Source organism: Microcaecilia unicolor, chromosome 3 (genome assembly GCF_901765095.1).
Source record: "Microcaecilia unicolor chromosome 3, aMicUni1.1, whole genome shotgun sequence".
Taxonomy (NCBI): Eukaryota; Metazoa; Chordata; class Amphibia; order Gymnophiona; family Siphonopidae; genus Microcaecilia; species Microcaecilia unicolor.
The window spans coordinates 295,959,702-295,979,213 of NC_044033.1; the positions used below are offsets into that span (position 1 = coordinate 295,959,702).

Here is a 19,512-nt window from a genome sequence, read left to right on the forward strand (position 1 = left end):
GATAGTGGTGGTCCTTGAGGTACTCCGTAGTCTGCTTTCCATGGTGATATGTTTGAATTTGATTTCACTTGATATGTTCTAGTGGTTAGGAAACCCTTGATCCAACTAAGTATATTTCCTCCGATCCCAAAGTAGTCTTGGAGGCATATTTTCAAAGCACCTAGCCTTCCAAAGTTCCATAGGTTTCTATGGAACTTTGGAAGGCTAAGCGCTTTGAAAATATGCCTCATGGTAGTATATTATGGTTTACCATGTCGAATGCATTGGGTAATGTCGAATTGGAGGAGGAGTATCTTTTTACCTGTTGCTATTTCTTGCTGAAGTTTGCTAGAGAGTGATTAGTACTGTTTCAGTGCTATGGAGGGGGGCGAAATCCTGATTGTGATTCATGTAATATTGAGAATTTGTTTAGATAGTAAGTTGCTTGGTTACCATGCTTTCCATATATAAAAACAATAGCAGCTTTGACCACAAAAGAAGCCGGAGGTGGTGGTAAGGGGGGGGAGGAACTCTAAATTTGTCAGCTCGACGACACACTATCCTGGGGTTACATAACAATAAAGTAACGAGAGCCTCAGAAGCCGAGCTGCGGTCCCTTCCCCTACCTGGCGGTGGATAAAGGCCCTGGAACCAGGGGCGTATCTGCGTGGGCCACAGGGGCCTGGGCCCCCGCAGATTTCGCCCTGGCTCCCTCCCCGCCGTCAACCCTCCCCCGCTGCTTACTTTTGCTGGCGCCGAGGTCCGACCCGCAATCTCCGTTTTTCCGTCCTTCCTCCGTGGCCATGCTTCCAGGAAGTACCGCTGCAGTGCTGATATTCGTTTGAATCCAGTTCGGCGTCTGACGTCAGACGTCGAACTGGGGTCAACGAATCAGCACTGCAGCGTTACTTCCTGGAAGCATGGCCACGGAGGAAGACGAAAAACGGAAGACTGCGGGTCGGGACCTCGGCGCCAGCAAAAAGTAAGCAGCGGGGGAGGGTTGACGCGGGGAGGGGGTGGAGAGAGGCTGCGGCGGGGGGGGGGAGGAGGCAAAAATGTGCCCCCCCTCTCTGGCTCTGGCCCCCCCTACCGCCGGATTCCAGATACGCCCCTGCCTGGAACTGGTAACTCACCATGCTGAGGCTCCGCAGCCATAATCTCCCCGGGCTGCACTCGCTGCTTCTGATCACAGCCCCTCGAAATGGCGCACTGATTACAGTTAAGAAATAATTATTACTCTAACCGATGAAAGGTTATTTTCGTTTTGACAGTCCCTCTGTGTACATCAGTATGCTGCACAAGCCGGCATGTTTCTATAACTGAGATTTAATATGAATACTCACCAAGCATGCGGCAGCAGATAGTTTGTTTTGGTGTCATTAATATGGCGGCTGCGGGGGAAGACAGCTTCAATTGATGCCATGTTGTCTCCTGTCTTCATTAAACCTCCTTGCTTCTTCCAGGTCTCTATCTCCATTCCTGTAGCTAGAACTGCCTTCCAGACAGTGCTCCACATCCACTGCCTTTCCATTGGCTGAATCCAGGGTTGCCAGGTGGAAAATTTTTTCCAGCCCGATGGAGCCCAAAAAACAGCCCAAAAACCGCCCAAACACAAACCCCGCCCCTGACCCCCCCACCCCCGAGTCATCAACCCCGCCCCCGCCGTCACACCTCCGCCCCGCCCCCGCCGTCACCGGCCCCGCCTCCCACGTCACCGGCCCCGCCTCCCCGTCTCGCCCCCGCCTCCCACGTCATCGGCCCGCCCTCCACGTCATCGGCCCCGCCTCCTCCCCCGTCTCGGCCCCGCCTCCCACGTCATCGGCCCCGCCTCCCACGTCACTAACCCCGCCCAAAACGTCATTACCCCACCCAAAAACGTCACTACCCGCCCCCCCGCGGCCGAAAAAACCGCCCTGAAGGCCAAAAACAGCCCAAAAAACCGCAACCCCGCCGCGGGCAAAAATTTCCCGCGGCGGGTCGCGGAAAAACCGCCCAATTGGGCGGTAAAACCGCCACCTGGCAACACTGGCTCAATCCTACCCAAACTGTCTGCTGTTAGTTACAAGAAGTTAGATTGAAAACAGGAGACGGCATGACATAAAAAAGCTGATGCCGGTTTGGTTTAGTCTTGGTCCTTCCCTCTCCTCCACGCAGCCGTCATCCCCATTCACCCAAACAAAGCAAGCAAACCTATGAGCTGCTCTGTCGTTCTTATTGTTGGAGCTTTTTATTGGTTTTACTTACATTTCAAACATGACAGCTTGTGCAGCTACAGATGTACACAGAGGGAATTATTGGTTTCATCAGTTAAGTACTACTGAGTTCTAAATTGTAAATCATTTTGTCATTTGGAGGGGGCTGGTTATAGAGACTCCTGTATCATGCAAAGATGTTTTCATCTAGTAAAGGGCCACCAAAACAAAACATCATGCTGTGAGACACCCCCAAAAAAAGCTCTGTAGTGTATTTTTAAGTTTTGGTCCCTTTTCAAAGTTTCCTTTTTTTTTTTGACGCGGCCGGGTGTATTCCATTTTTTTGCGCCCCTTTTCTTTAACAGGCACAATCGCGTCTTTTGATTTCGCTGAAACCGTTTTCCCTTCCACGTCATCAAAGACACCCAGCGGCTTCAAACGTTGTACTCGGTGCAATCGGACCATCTCAGGTACCGATACCCACGCCTGGTGTATCCAGTGCCTTGGGCCCGACCATAGCCCAGCCGCTTGTAGCCTGTGTCTTCGTATGAAGAAACAGACCGCACCCGAGAAGTGTCGGCACCGAGAGGATTGCTCCCCCTCGATACAGAAGGTGCCGATGCGTTGGTCTCCTAGCAGCCCAGTGCCTGCTCCTGAGCCTCCATGGATTCTGACACAGCCTGTTCCATCGACCCCGCAGCCTTCTCCGATGGCGCCTCTCGACGAGCGCATCCAGGCCTTTTTTCCAGAACTTCTGGAAGGATTGCTGCACCAGTCAGCTTCGGTGTCAGGGGAGCTTGCACCTTCTGTACCGTCTGCTACAGCGGTGTCTGGCCCTTTACCTTTGGTGCCACCTGCGGCATCGGCGTCGGCTGCCACCCAGGTCAACTCCCCTTCGACGTCGGTGGAGGGAGCTTCGCCACAGTCGGACCAGGTGTCGGTCTCTTGACATCGCCATAGAGGACATAGTTCTTGGCGTCAAGGCAGGTTTAGTGTCAAAGCACCTTAATTTTATCCGATACTGAGCAGGAGCGCTCGTGGGGAGGTCAGAGGAAGATCCCAGGTACTTTTCTTCTGATGAGTCCTTTGGGATTCCCTCTGATCCTTCCCTCCGCCATTAAGCTATTAAATAGTGCTTTTTTGTAGAAAAAAAAAGGTGCCGGTACTCATTGTGGGCGGGGTCACCACATATGGGCTCCACCCCTATTATAGCCACACCCCTTAATTCTAGCCATGGCGCATATAAACAGACATCATTGAAAATATTATACTAGTATGGGAGAAAAAAATAATGTGATTTCTTTTAAATTATAAAATTATAAAGTTTGTTACAAGCTCCAGTATACCCAGTGCAAAATAGGACAGCAGATGTAAATTCTCAAATTGGACATATTCCAACCACTAAAAATGAAATAAAATGATTTTTTTCTACCTTTATTGTCTGGTGACTTTCTTTTCTATCCGTATTGGTCCCAGTCTCTGATTCTGCTGCTCTCTATCTTTCTCTTAACACACATTTCCAGGGCTTCCTTTCCATTGTATTTCTTTACTTTTCTCCTTTCTCTTCTTCATTCGTGGCCCTACATCCATAAGTAAAAAGCTGGGTCCTCCCTCCGTGGAATTGACTGGAGGAGGGTACAAGGTGGATCCAGCTTTTGCCTATTTTCTCCATCCAGTGTGCATTTTTCTCCTCTCTTCCCTTCCCTCATCTCCATCCATGTGCATCTTCTTCTTTTTTCTTTCCTCCCCTCCATCCACGTCCAGACACGTTCATCCTCTCCTCCATCCATGTCCAGCATGTCTCCTCTCTCCCCTGCCCTGCCCTCCCAAGTCCAACGATTCTCCTCTGTCCCCTGTCCTCCCCTGCCATCCATTTCCATCAATTCTCCTCTCTCCCCTTCCCTCTCCTCTCATCCATATCCAATGATTCCCCTCTCTTCCCTGCCCTCCTCTTCCATCCATGTCCAGCGAATCTCTTCCCTAACAGCCCTCCCATCCAGGTCTAGTATGTCTCCTCCTTTCCCTGCCCTCTTCTCCCATCCATGTCCATGGTTCGTCTCTGCCCCCTGTCCCTCCTCTGCCATCCACGTCCAGCAATTCTTCTCTGCCCCCTGTCCTCCCCTGCCATCCATGTCCAGTGATTATCCTCTTTCCCCTGCCCTCCCTTCCATCCATGCCCAGTATGTCTCCTCCTTCCCCTGCCCTCCCCCTCCATGTCCACGATTCTTCTCTGCCCCCTGTCCTCCCCTGTCCATCCATTTCCATTGATTATCCTCTCCCCTGCCCTCCCATCCCTGTCCAGCAATTTTCTCTTCCCTGCCCTCCCCTCCATGTCCAGTGATTCTCCTCTCTCCCCTGCCCTCCCTTCCATGTTCAGTATGTTTCCTCCTTCCCCGGCCTCCACTCCCATCCATGTCCAGCGATTCTTCTCTGACCCTGTCCTCCCCTGGCATCCATGTCCAGCGATTCTTTGCCCCCTGTCCTCCCCTGCCATCCATGTCCAGTGATAATCCTCTCTCCCCTGCCCTTCCCTCCCATCGTCCAGCGATTCTCTCTTCCCTGCCCTCCCCTCCCCTCCCATCGATGTCCAGCAATTCTCTCTTCCCTGCCATCCCCTCCCATCGATGTCCAGCAATTCTCTCTCCCCTGCCTTCCCATCGATGTCCAGCAATTGTCTCTTCCCTGTCCTCCCCTCCCATCGATGTCCAGCAATTCTCTCTTCCCTGCCCTCCACTCCCATCCATGTCCAGCGATTCTTCTCTGACCCTGTCCTCCCCTGGCATCCATGTCCAGTGATAATCCTCTCTCTCCTGCCCTCCCCTCTCATCCATGTCCAGCAATTCTCTCTTCCCTGTCCTCCCCTCCAATCGATGTCCAGCGATTCTCTCTTCCCTCCCCTCCCATCGATGTCCAGCAATTCTCTCTTCCCTGCCATCCCCTCCCATCGATGTCCAGCAATTCTCTCTCCCCTGCCTTCCCATCGATGTCCAGCAATTGTCTCTTCCCTGTCCTCCCCTCCCATCGATGTCCAGCAATTGTCTCTTCCCTGTCCTCCCCTCCCATCGATGTCCAGCAATTCTCTCGTCCCTGCCCTCCCCTCCCCTCCATGTCCAGCAGTTCTCTCTTCCCTGCCCTCCCCTCCCATGATGTCCAGCGATTCTCTCTTCCCTGTCCTCCCCTCCCATGATGTCCAGCGATTCTCCTCTCTCTCCTGCCCTCCCGTCTCCCATGTCCAGCGATTCTTCTTCCCACAGCCTATCCTCCTCCCAGCCAGTGTCGGACTCGGCAGCGCGAACAGTGCAGGCAGCGATTGAGAGAGGCTGGCAGCATCGGAGCTTCCCTCTGCGAGTCCCACCTATGCGGAAACAGGAAGTTGTAACAACGTAGGTGGGACTCACAGAGGGAAGCTCCGACGCTGACAGCCTCTTTCAATCACTGCCTGCACCGTTTGCACTGCCGAGTTGACATTAGAGTAAGTAGGGGAGTGAAAGAAGGGTCAGGACTCACCGGGGGAGGAAAAAGGTGCTGGTACGCCATACCGTTGCGTACCGGCACAAAAAAAGCGCTGGGTAAGCCTATCTCTGGCCAGCCTTTAGTTGTCCGCTTCATGTGAGGTTTGCTTTTGTCAAAGCCCCCTGTCAAACCTCCACCAGTGTCATGGAATCTCAATGTTGTTCTCACCCAGCTGATGAAAGCTCCTTTTGAGCCACTGAATTCCTGCCATCTGAAGTACTTTTTTTTTTGTTGTTGTTACATTTGTACCCCGCGCTTTCCCACTCATGGCAGGCTCAATGCGGCTTACATGGGGCAATGGAGGGTTAAGTGACTTGCCCAGAGTCACAAGGAGCTGCCTGTGCTGGGAATTGAACTCAGTTCCTCAGTTCCCCAGGACCAAAGTCCACCACCCTAACCACTAGGCCACTCCACTCCACTTGACCTAGAAGGTCGTTTTTTTTGTGGCTGTTACTTCATCTCGTAGAGTCAATGAGCTTCAGGCCCTGGTAGTTGCATGCACCTTATATCAATTTCCATCACAACAGAGTAGTCCTCTGTACGCACCCTAAGTTCCTCCTTTTATTATTGACCAGGTAGAAGAGATAAGCGTGTTCAGTTTTGGTACAGTATATGTCATCAGAACCTCAAAATATAAGAAAACCAATGGACTGCATTAGGGGCTTACCGCCCATTTAGTTATGTTTAAACAAGAGATCTGCATGAAACAAAATATTTATTTTTATTTTGACTTGCAAAAACCCTTGTCCCTGAAACATGCTCAAAACAGAATAATCCATTTGTGTTGCTAAAATGTAAACTTCTACAAAACAAGAAGTGTAGATGTGATGCCATGTGCCCCAATGAAAGGGGAGTTTAATTTTACTTCCATTTAATTTCAATATATTCTATCTTTATAACAGGCTTCCCAAGGTACAGTCAAGGTGAACCGATCAGGAAACAGGATATCCTCACTGAGATTTGGCCATCTGTATTGTATAGAACAATGTAGAAAAATGAGCACAAAATACAGAGTTTATAACAGCTGTTATAATTTTTTTAAGCTGTCTTAGTGATATTCAAATTTATTTCATGATATTTATAGCTAAATAAGGGAAGCTTTAAATAAATTAAAAAGCTGTCAAATAAGTTTTAAGAAAAGAAAAGAGTGTTCTACCTTTTAAGGCACTGCCTATCCAACTGAAACAGCTTTTGACTTTTACAGATGGACCACACATTTGCAGTCTGTTCTAATGTTAAGTAGTAGTAATAATCTTTTGCTATTGTTTTTAGTAACGTTTGCTATTGTTTTGATGGCAAGCTCCAGCTGCTGGCTTCAGCCTATATAATGGGCTAGGTAGGCTCATTCTAACCTCCTTGGTTAGTTACAATGGAAACATTCAGGGCAAGCTCATTCACACAGGGAGTGGGGGGAGAAAGGAGGTATAGAGAATTTAAACTCAGAAAAATGTCCAGACATATTACTGTTCTACCTTCTGCTGAGTTCAAAAGCATTCAAGTTGGCATTACTAAGTTGAACACACATTACAGGGCCCCCCTAAACATGTGGACAAAAGATATTTGCAGTGTTTGCCAGTGGTTTAATTTGACACTGTCCACTGTGTTTACTGGTAGTTTGGGGGCATTGGTTTTGGTGATGGTGCAGATCCATTGTTGTAGTTTTTGAGGTTGGAGACAGTTTGTGGCGTGTTAGTTGAGTAAGGTAATATTTGGCAGTGGGGCAATTGTGGGATGGGAGGTTAGTGTTTGAGGGATGAGGCAGTGGGGAAGTAGGTCTTTTTTGTTGTTGTTGTTTTGAGGGGGGCAGTTTTCCAGGGTAATTTAAGGGGGTGGGGCAGTTTCAGGGCTATATTTTGGTTGTGGGGGCAGAATACAGGGTGGTGTAGCAGTTGTAGGGAGTAGTTAGTTGGGATAGGTTTGATTTGACACACATGCCAAGTCGCACGCATTCGCCCCTCTTCTCCAGTTCATATGCAAAAGCACCTTTTTCTCCAGCATTGGCTCCTCTCCTCCTCACCTCTGGCTTCACATCGCTCTCCCACTTCCCTCCTAGTTTGACAGTTGTGACTCATGTACTCCCTCCCACACCCCGATGTCCTTTAAGCTTGCCTGCCTTCCATCCTGGTGGCTGTGAGCGATCTTCGGGGCCTTGCCTCTGCTGGTCCCACCTCCTCTGATTCTATGTCATGTTTCCGGAAGAGGCTTTACTAGCAGAGGGAAGGCCCTGCAGATAGCCTGCCAAGACAGTTGGGGGATTGGGATAGGGATACAAAGGGATGATGACACATGAGGGAAGATGGGGACACAGAAGGATAATACTGGATAGGGTAACAATGCAGACACGGAGAAGAGGGATGCTTAATATGGTGGGAGGATAGGAACTTGGACAAATGGGGAAATACTAGACAGGGTGATAGCAACACAGAGGGAAGATAGATAGTAGGCATGGAGAGGGAAGAAATGCCAAATGGTCTAATAGACCCTGCCAAGAGAGTTAAGAGAAGACAGAAACCAGAGACTGGGACCAACATGATGAGGAAAATTAAATGACCAGATGACAAAGGTAGAAACAGGAATTCTATTTTCTATTTATTGATTAGAATATGTAAGTTTTTGGAACATACATCTGCCAGAGCTGGTTTTAAACATAGCTGGGGCGTCGTGAGAAAATACCTCACTCATTGGCCTTCAATCTCCAGCATGGCAGTGATAAATCTCCAGCTTTGGGATGAGCCACCCTTGGCATCTCTGTTCACTAACTGCTACATTTCATTTCAAGAACCAGTTTTTCCCTCCTACTAAGTTTTCAAAGCGTTCTGTTAAATTTTCAGAGTGTTATTTTGCCCCCAGACGGACAGACATTCTCGATCCCTTTTATATAATTATTTCCAACTTCTAACTAAGTCCAGGAGCTGCTGTTCACAGGCATTCTTGGAGCTTTGGGACTTCCTGTGAGGATGAACTGCTTGCTAACATGGTCGCTTGCCATATGGGGCACCTTATGAATATCTTCTGACCAAGAGGGATTTTTGTTACCAAATCAAATTCCTCTAGCACTACAGAAATAACGGGAAATGGGACTTGATATACCGCCTTTCTGTGGTATTTTGCAACTACATTCAAAGCGGTTTACATATATACAGGTACTTATTTTGTACCTGGGGCAATGGAGGGTTAAGTGACTTGCCCACAGTCACAAGGAGCTGCAGTGGGAATTGAACCCAGTTCCCCAGGATCAAAGTCCACTGCACTAACGACTAGGCTACTCCTCCACATGTCCTCAGAGGATGTGAGAGCTGTAATGCTAGTATTGGGTGGGATGGGCCCAAGAACCAAGCTTACCTCTCACATCTGGACAGAAGTTGGAGAGCACCATTGACATAGCACTGGCTTCCTAAATACATAGAATAAGTTTTATGGTGCTGTTAGCCTTATATGTTAAAGGAAAAGAATTACCTTTTATTGGAGCAGATGTAGTAAAAGGTTTACTATTTTGTGTCTTGGGGGGAGGGGGGCTTACTGCAACTAGTCCAAGTCTTTGTGTAAACGCATCAAGAATTGCTGATGATGCCTAGGGCCTCTGATGGAGGAGAGCAGGGCTGCATGCATCTTGGAACCAATTCCTTTTATTGGGTCAGGAACAGAGAGCTCGATTCAGAAGCTGGTCACAAAATATATGAGGTTAGTGTAGTGAATGCGCATCACCTGTGACTTGTTTTCAGACTTTCTTTGCCTTCTTATGTGGACTAACTTAGTTCATGTCATTTAATTTACTGCAGGAGATTGATTGCTGCAACCCAGGGATATGGCCCTTCCCTTAGACAGTGCACATGCAGGGCCTGGACTAAGAATCCAACGTTTGCTAGTAGTGATCCCTTTTCAGTGCTGGAACTTAGTGGTGTGTTTGTGGGAGGTCCTGATGTTGTCCACACAATCTAAGTAATAGAAATGAGTTTATCAGCATGGCCAGAGAAGGGTACAGGTTAAAATAAGATGTTTTTCCTTTTTCGCTCTTTGTCAAAGAAATTAAGTTATTTTTAGGATCTATGAATCGGGCTTCTCACGTGTGCCGTGTCTTCCGGATGTGGATAAATAGAACCTGTCTTGAAATGTCTTCAGCGAAAAGTTCTTCATGGTTGGTGTTAAAACTCTTCCATACTAGGGGAGATAGAATACTGTGCTCTGGAGAGGGGAGAGCAAGATGGAGTTTGGTGACCCATGTAGGACGTAAGGGTCCATGCACTGTGCATCATGCAGAGGAACTGCTGCAGCAAGTTTCTAGAAGAGATGTGAGCTGTGCACATGCCTGAATGTAGAGGTGCCTGACCAGAGCTGGGGGTGCTCTCTATCTTAACCTTTACCTGGGTGTCTCATCTTCTTTTCTGGTTCCCCTTTCAGTTTTTGTTTTATTATATCATCCTTTATTATTTCTGACTTCTCTACTCCTTGTCTGTTTCCTCCATCTTTTCTTTTCTCCTTGCCACTGTCTGTCCTCTTCTTTCCTCTGTCTCTGCTCTTTGTCTCCTTTTCCTTCCGCTTCTTGTTTTTTCTCTTGCTGTATCCTAAAATCTGAAATGTGTTCGGGAAACTTTTCCAGCACAAGTATGTGCAAGTCACTCTTTGGCATAGTGCATTCATGTGCACAACCTCTGAGCTTTTTCTCTCAGCATATTCCTTCTATCTAGCTGCAGGCCTGGGCACCCCCAGAGATCTCCCCTCTAACAGATGGGGGATATGCACTCCGCTGTGGAATCTCTTTTGCACCCAAACATCTCAGTGCAGCTGGAGCCAGCAGAATCTTGTGCTGCAAACTTAAGGTCACTGTATTGACTCCATCTAAACAGAGCCTTCTCGCCAAAGTACTTTCGGATTTTTTTTTGTTTGTTTTTTTGGACACAAACTGTAGAGGTTCCTAGAATCTGTAGAAACACAGAAGGAACAAGTGGAAAAATGTAACTCGCTGACCATGTCATGGTTTCTCTAGAAGCCAAAAAAAAAAATCCTTTTAGATTCTAAACACCCCTTCATTTTGTTTTTCTTCTCCCTCATGGTTTGATTCACTCTTTCCTCAGGCGTCTCATTTTTTTTTCTTCCCTCATGCTTTCCATCCTACTTTCATCTTCTCACTCTTCTAACCTCCTTTACTCTCAGCCTTTCATTTTCACTCCACTCACTTTTCTTAATGTACTCTTTTCTCTTCTCCCTCCTTTATCTTCCCACATTGCTTCTAATGTGCATAGTAGTGTCTGCTCTCAAACTCTCACTGTTTGAAGGAACAGCTAGATGTGGTGTATAGTACAGAGAGCTGGATGCTCTGTTCACTAGTTGTAATTAGATAAGAACACCAATGTTTTCTCCTCTTTCAGTGCCTCCATGTAGTCTAGGCACCAGAAATGTGCTCTTGTACTTCTCCATTTTTGATGTGTTTGCATGTACATGATTATGATAGTGGAGCTCTAATTGACTGAAAGTCATACATCTTCCTTGTGCCTGCAACACTGCCTCTTCTGAAGGGCAAGTTTTGTATGTTTCCCTTTCTGTATATTTGTGACATTGCTTAAGATAAAATGGGTCCAAAGTATTTGTGCTGTAAAGCATTGTATGCAAAAAGATGCTGCCTTTGGCATGTAGTATGAGATTAGGGACTTGGAGAGCCTTGTTCTCACCCGTCCCTGAAACAGATGTGGTTTCAGGTCTGGCTCTTAGGTACTTCATGCTAACCTACAGAGGGACCTGGGTTTTTTTCCCACCTCAAGTTCAGTTTCCACTGGCAGCTGGGGCCAAGGAATGAGGAAGTCATAATTGTACAGTGGTGACACCCAGTCTCTGGATTCAGAATACAAGATTGCAGGGTTCTGGAAGGCATCCTGATCTGATGCAAGTCTGCTCTCAAGGATGGTTACTATGAAAGTGGAGTAAACGATAGTAGGGATGTAAAATATTAAACAGCTAAAGTCTTACTGGTTAGTCCACCAAACTATTTAATATTTATTGGGATTTATTAACTGCCTTTGTGTGAAGGGATTCACCCAAGATGGGGTACAAAAGGATGTAGCTTGATATAAACAACTTACATTGTGTTTTAATAGCAGTGCTTTTTTTTTTGTGCCGGTATGGCGTACCGGCACCTTTATCCTCCCCCTCCCCCCCGGCGAGTCCTGACCCTTCTTTCACTCCCCTACTTACTTTAACGTCAACTCGGCAGCGCGAACGGTGCAGGCAGTGATTGAGAGAGGCTGTCAGCGTCAGAGCTTCCCTCTGTGAGTCCCGCCTAAGTTGTTACAACTTCCTGTTTCCACATAGGCGGGACTTGCAGAGGGAAGCTCTGACGCTGCCAGCCTCTCTCAATCACTGCCTGCACCGTTCGCGCTGCCGAGTCTGACACTGGCTGGGAGGAGGATAGGCTTTGGGAAGAAGAATCGCTGGACATGGGAGACGGGAGGGCAGGGGAGAGGAGAATCGCTGGACATCATGGGAGGGGGAGGGCAGGGAAGAGAGAATTGCTGGACATCATGGGAGGGGAAGGCAGGGAAGAGAGAATTGCTGGACATTGATGGGAGGGGAGGGGAGGGCAGGGAAGAGAGAATTGCTGGACATCGATGGGAGGAGAGGACAGGGATGAGAGAATTGCTGGACATGGATGGGCGGGGAGGGCAGGGGAGAGAGGATTATCACTAGACATGGATGGCAGGGGAGGACAGGGGGCAGAGAAGAATTGCTGGACATGGATGCCAGGGGAGGACAGGGGGCAGAGAAGAATCACTGGACATGGATGGGAGGGTTGGGCAGGGGAAGGAGGAAACATACTGAACATGGAAGGGGAGGGGAGGGGAGAGAGGATAATCACTGGACATGGATGGCAGGGCAGGGGAGAGAGGAGAATCGCTGGACATGGAGGGGAGGGCAAGGGAGAGAGGAGAATCGCTGGACATGGATGGGAGGGGAGGGCAGGGAAGAGAAAATTGCTGGACATCGATGGGAGGGCAGGGGAGAGGATAATCACTTGACATGGATGGCAGGGGAGGACAGGGGGCAGAGAAGAATCGCTGGACATGGAGGGGAGGGCAGGGGAAGGAGGAGACATACTGGGCATGGATGGAAGGGGAGGGCAGGGGAGAGAGGATAATCACTGTACATGGATGGCAGGGGAGGACAGGGGGCAGAGAAGAATTGCTGGATGTGGATGGCAAGGGAGGACAGGGGGCAGAGAAGAATCACTGGACATGGATGGGAGGAGAGGGCAGGGCAAGGAGGAGACATACTGGACATGGATGGAGGGGAGGGTCAGGGAAGAGATTTGCTGGGACATGGATGAAAGAGGAGGGCAGGGGAGAGAGGAGAATCATTGGATATGGATGAGAGGAGAGGGAAGGGGAGAGAGGAGAATTGATGGAAATGGATGGCAGGGGAGGACAGGGGACAGAGGAGAATCGCTGGACATGGGAGGGGAGGCTAGGGCAGGGGAGAGAGGAGACATGCTGGACATGGATGGAGGGGAGGAGAGAGGAGAAGTGCTGGACGTGAATTGAGGGGAGGAAAGAAAAAAGAAGAAGATGCACATGGATGGAGAAAATAGGCAAAAGCTGGATCCACGTTGTACCTCCTCCAGTCAATTCCACAGAGGAGGACCCAGCTTTTACTTGTGGATGTAGGGCAAGAAATGAAGAAGAAAGGAGGAAAGTAAAGAAATAAATGGAAAGGAAGCCCTGGAAACGGTGAAGAGAACAGATAGCAGCAGAATCAGAGACTAGGACCAATATGGATAGAAAAAGAAAGTCACCAGACAACAAAGGTAGAAAAAAATCATTTTATTTTCATTTTAGTGGTTGGAATATGTCCAATTTGAGAATTTACATCTGCTGTCCTATTTTGCACTGGGTATACTGGAGCTGTAACAGCTTACAGAAATTATTTATAATGAAAAAAAAATCACATTTTTTTTTTCTCCTATACTAGTATAATATTTTCAATGATGTCTGTTTATATGCGCCATGGCTAGTATAAGGGGTGAGACTAATGTTGGTGTGGCTATAATAGGGGTGGAGCCACATGTGGTGACCCCGCCCATAATGAGTACCGGCACCTTTTTTCTACAAAACAAGCACTGTTTAATAGCTTAACAGGAGTAAAATGACCAAATGTAAGCATAAATACATCAGTGAGGTAACATGGAGATGGCAATTGAATCGTACTAATAGGAATGACATGATAGTTTCAAAATGTAGATGTTAAAACAGCACAGTAGAACATTCATATTGGAAGAAAAAAATATAAAAATGTGTGGCATGTATGCTTATATATTTTCTTCCATACTACCTGTTATGGTGTATCATTTGTGTTCTGCTAACATCATAGCATATATATATATATATATATATATATATATATATATATATATATATATATATATATATATATATATATAATATGATAATGAGCACAACATTAGAATATTCAAATAACAGGATGCTCACAATGGCAGTATAATATGATGAATATCTAGGCAAGCAGAAAGGGGCAAGTGCAGTTGAGACATACAGACACACAAGAAGGCGTATGACAAAGGCTATTGGATTAAATGGGTGGTTAATTGAAGTAAATTTTATATACAGTTGAATAAGTGGGGTGGAACTGGTCTTACAAGGAGTACAGCAAGCTAGTCCATGGATGGCATGAGGCATTTAAAAGCTTGGAAGAAGAGCAAACAATGAGCTAACAATGATGGTATTTTTCAAAACACTTTCTAATATAATATTGCTCCTGCAACGTTCCAATGTGTCTCACTGGGTTTGTAACCATCTCCGGACGTAAACTCTCCCGCAGTAGAAGCTGCTTGCCTGATGTCTACCTCCCACACTGCCTTCGTTGCCTGCGCCGCCCAGCGATTGTCTCTCTCCTCTGCTCCCCTCCAGCCACCCAGCAATTCTCCTCTCTCCCCTGCCCCCCCCCCCCATCCAGCCACCCAGCGATCTCCTGGTGGCTGGGATTACCTCTGTCGAAGCGGCTGCGTCATTGAAAGCCCTGCCCATCTCTAGCCTTCCCTTCAAGTTCGTTCCCTCAGAGTCCCCGCCTTCTGAGTCATTTCTCTTTCCGCGAGGGCGGGACTCTGAGGGAATGAAATTGAAGGAAGGCTAGAGACGGCAGGGCCTTTGAATGACGTGGCACTTAGACGGAGGTAATCAGGGGAGAGAAGAGAATCGCTGGGTGGCTGGAGGGGGGGGCAGGGGAGAGAGGAGAATCGCTGGGTGGCTGGAGGGGGGCAGAGGGAGGGAGAATCGCTGGGTGGCCTGAGGGGGGGGCAGGGGATGAGAAGAGAACACTGGTATGGTGGATGGAGGGGAGGGCAGGGGAGAGGAGGATTGCTGGACATGGTGGATGGAGGAAAACATTTCCTGTGAAATTGGCTTTTGCAATGACAATAAGTCACAAGGACAACATTTGAAAAAGTTGGCATTTTCCTACCAGTTAAATAATATACTTGAACTTAACAACTTGTGTCTTAGAATACCAAAGTCCTTTTTTTCCATCGGAGGAAAAATCCTCAACAGACTCCTTTGACTAGCTCTAAGGCTTTTAATTAGTTGGAGTTCTCACTGTCATCATAGGCAAATAATCTGCGTTAGTTATTTGGCATGAACAACAATATTTTGACATAGAGAACCAGCACTTATCTTAAAGCTGCGTTCCTGTCTGTTCATCGCTTAACCTTTGCACTTTGACACTGGCCAAGGTTTCGGTACTTCTTTCCTGCCTCAGGGTCCGTGGTGTTAGCAACTCTGAAAAAACCAATAGTAAAATTAGTACGAGGATCCCCTTCAATAATTACTCACACAATGTTGTTAGGTCTGCATTCCTAACTTCTCTGCTACCGAGTTTTACTCTCCGGAAGTCCATAAGCCATTTCTTACATTTATAATGGCGTCTGTCATCATTACGACGCACTACAATCCCTTCCTATTACAGCTTACTTGTTTCAAAAAAAGTTACCCATTCTATTCTGTTATTTAACCCGCAAGGGTGTCAGTTCTTAATCGATAGATCCACCTTTGTTCTGCTGTATTAGCACCAGTTTTCTGTCTCCTGCCTGCCGGTGATAAACTCCACCTTTTGTAAAACTACACCTCACACAATGTGCAGCCCAAAGGTGCCGTCAGTTTTTTATATGAATGTTACTTTTATGTTCTCCCAACCGTACGCATAGTTTTCTGTGGTTTGCCCCACCATACAGCTTTTTACAAGGGCATTGCACACCGTATACAGTGTAATTGGAGATACGTGTAGTCTTGGATCTTAATTCAATTATTAGACTGTGGGTCCAAAAACTTTGTTGTTTCCATCATTATGTCACACATCTGACATGAATCACATTTGGTGTGTCCCCAAATCTCCTCGTGGTGAAGAACCCAAGGGTCTAAGGCTGGCAGGGGCTAGTATTTCTTTCAAATTCCTACCTCTGCTATATGCCACCCTCAATTTTACATCTCTAAACACTGGTAACGTTTGTACTATGTGCCAATGTTTATAAATTACTGAAGCTGCCCTGGCTGCCATTGTGTTATACCTCCAGACACATGTCGCTATTTTCTCTTCTGTATGCACTTCTCTGTTCCTCGACATCAACAGATATTCACGGTTGTTGAACTTGGTCCTCCTATATGCATTGCAAACGACTGTCTTTGGATATCCCCTATCACAAAATCTCTTTATTAATTCTTTAGACCTTACTTTGAAGTCCTCTTTCCTCGAACATATTCTTCTGTATCTTAGGAATTGGGATGAGGGGATCAATCTCTTTTCATGTAGACTTGAATGTTGAATTGCCAAAGTAGGGGAGAAAAAGTCGAGCCATGACTGTGGAAGTCTCTGTGTCTCACTTAGGCATTTTTGTGTGCCATTTGGCTTCACTACTCTCATGTTGGCTCACACATTGGGGCGGACTGATCATTATTGGCTAGCTCAGGGAACATGGAGGCAAGCAGATAACTATTTAAATTTCAGTAGCATAAATGGTTACATTTCTTTTTAAACAATACTCACATACTTGGAGAGAGGAATAAAACCAAGGGGAAAAATTCCTCAGGTAGTTGTGAATAAATGCCCATGGCACCTGACCCAGCCTAGTTTCTGATGGTATTGAAGAAAAGGAGGAAGTATCCGGGTATGTATGAGGTGTGGTCTGGCACTCTCTAGATCTGATTGGGCAACTCTCCTAGGGCTGACTATTTACCCACAGCCACCGCCTTTAGTAACATTTATTCAGTTTTATTGTCTGCTTTATATTTAAAAAAATGCATAAGGTGGAATGCAATACAAGCATAAGAAAATACAATAAGAAAATCAAAATAACTATAAAAGCAAAGTCATAGACATGCTATTGTGTAAATTCTGTGAATTATCACAGTCCTAATCTACATTGCTCAGTGGTCAGATACATTTGTGAGCATTTGCTGAAATGCCTTTCCCAAGTTTTGGTTTCTCTCCTGAAGGAGAGGACACTTTAATGCCTAATAGTATTTCATTATGTTGGTGCAAAAAACAACAAACTGAAGGCTCTTTGGAACCTCTGCAAGCTCTGGATTATATAACAAAGCATATTGAGGTGACCTAAGTATTCTGGCAGGATCATAATGATGGAGTGGGTCACTCAAATATTCCATTCCATTTATTTATTTTATATATTTATCACATAGCCTGCCTGTCCCCCAAAGGCTACAAAGTGAATTCCAAAAATAAACAAGGATTAAAAACAGCAGAACAAGGACCTTTTGAAGTTCACTCTTCTGTCAGCAGAGATCTAATTCAGCTTCTTCAGAATAGGGGTAATGATTATAGGCTTATTTCCCCCCCCCCCCCCCCCAAAAAAAAAAAAAAACAATCACCAGTACCCTAACTGTCATATACTAAAGGAGCTGCAGTTTCTTACTACTCCTCATAGATCTACCATGTAGTAACCAGGGTAACCATAAAGTAAGATCATTCATATTTCAGCTCTGCCTTTCACTATGAGTCCCCTATTCTGATCTCACCCATGTATTTATTGCCTCTTACAATCCTACCTTTAAAAGTGAGGCCTGTTTCTCCTTCCCCAGACATGTCCGATTCCTCTTTCTACCTGACCTAGACTGAGTACCTTTTTTTTTTTTTAGTTGGTTTCTTTTATCTAGAGCAAAGATGTAAGTTCTAAAGGAAGTGTTTATTAAACGTATTAAACCAAAATATGCTTTTAGTAGCGATATGTCTCTTTTTCCTTTGTAGCTCTTGGAGTACGTAGGAAAAGGGAAGAGCATTATTGATGTGGGACTAGCTCAGGCCCGACACCCACTCAGTACCAGAAGCCATTACTTTGAGGTGGAGATTGTGGATCCAGGAGAGAAAGTGTTACATTGCCCTTGGCCTCGCCAGAAAGGTAAGTGGATGGCAGCTGTTCTGTCCTGAAAGGGGGAGATGTGTGGACCTAGGAGGTGGTTTGCTGATCTTTTCTTATGATTTCAAACTTCCCTATTATCTTCTCATCTTTAGTGATGGAGAAACCATTGTAATTCAAAGCTGTGTGTGCCTCTCTCATAATAGTCCCTCCTTGAAACACTTGGGAACTGATACAGAAGTAGTACTTGCAGCATTTGGAGACTATCTAGTGTATGCACTGCTGTTCTGATAGAATCTAGAGATGCGAGAATAGAACCATAAATACAAGAAAATTCTTGGCATCTGAGTACCAATCTGCACTGCCTTTAACTGTGACCTTGGGCAGGCTGTAATTAATTTAGCCATATTTGTTCGTTCTTCCCATTTCTGTAGCTCAAATGCCAGAATTGTTCTGCCTAGCAGTCTACTGAAGAAGTGGCTGCATGTATGTTGTTACTCTGCTTTGAGCATATAAAGCATGGTGGGCTATGGGTGGAAGAGTGCGTATAAATTGCAGCTGTGTGATGTAGTGTATGGGAAACTGCCAATTCCCCTTAAGCACATTCCCTCACAGGGCCACATTAAGAGGTCTAACTCAAGCATGCCCAGTAGGAAGGGTATGATTCATTCAGGGGAGAGAAAAGTCCAGAGCAGAGACAAGTCAGTGAAACCCAGAGCACGAAGGTTTAGCCCTCAAGATACACCTCTTTAACTTGTTTGAAGGAACAGAGACCAAGGTAGAAAAATTCTCCATGCAATTTGTGACGGCTTATTTAATACTCAACTCCAAGCTGATACTTCTGTGCACACTGTGGCTTTCTGTATGCTGGCAGAAGCCAGTCCCTTTTGATGACTGGAATTGAAAACTGTGAGATGATTGTTACTTAATCCTGAGTTTCCAAGCCTGTGAAGAGAACAGACTGCTGTGTATATTTGTTTAAAAACAAGCCATTAATAGTTTGCTATATTTTTACATTGTGGCTTGGTTGTGTCGGTAGAAGCTGTGTGCCCAGTTTCCCCCCCCCCCCCCCCCCCCCCCCAGTCATGCTATCACAAGCTATCTTGGAGAGCAAGGAGCACACTGGAGCCTTCATGTGTCAAGTTCCTAATGTCCTGGAGACCCTACAGCCAGTCATTCTTTCAAGATATTCTCAATGAATATGCATGAGAGAGATTTCCATTAACTGAGTTTCTGATGCATAGAGATTTTCTTGAGCGTATTCATTGTGGATATACTGAAACTCGACTAGTGTCTCAAACTAAGAATCTTCAAGGGCCGAACATAGATCAGGATATCTGCAGTGAGTAGGTAGGAGATTTATTATTTCCGCAGTTCTAACTCGGCCTGAGTTTACATTTTGGTGGTGGTCATGAAAACCAGCCCTGGGAGTGGATTTTGAGACTCCTGATCTGATTAAGTGTG

The 19,512-nt window shown here is 46.4% G+C and overlaps 1 protein-coding gene across 1 annotated transcript in view; it reads left to right on the forward strand.

The window, feature by feature from the left end:
- Positions 1-19,512, forward strand: part of SPRYD3 (SPRY domain containing 3) — a 175,184-nt gene that overhangs the window by 93,166 nt on the left and 62,506 nt on the right. The window contains 2 exon segments of the mRNA XM_030198191.1: positions 17,940-18,056; positions 18,058-18,090. Coding sequence (XP_030054051.1) covers positions 17,940-18,056; positions 18,058-18,090 — 150 coding nt within the window.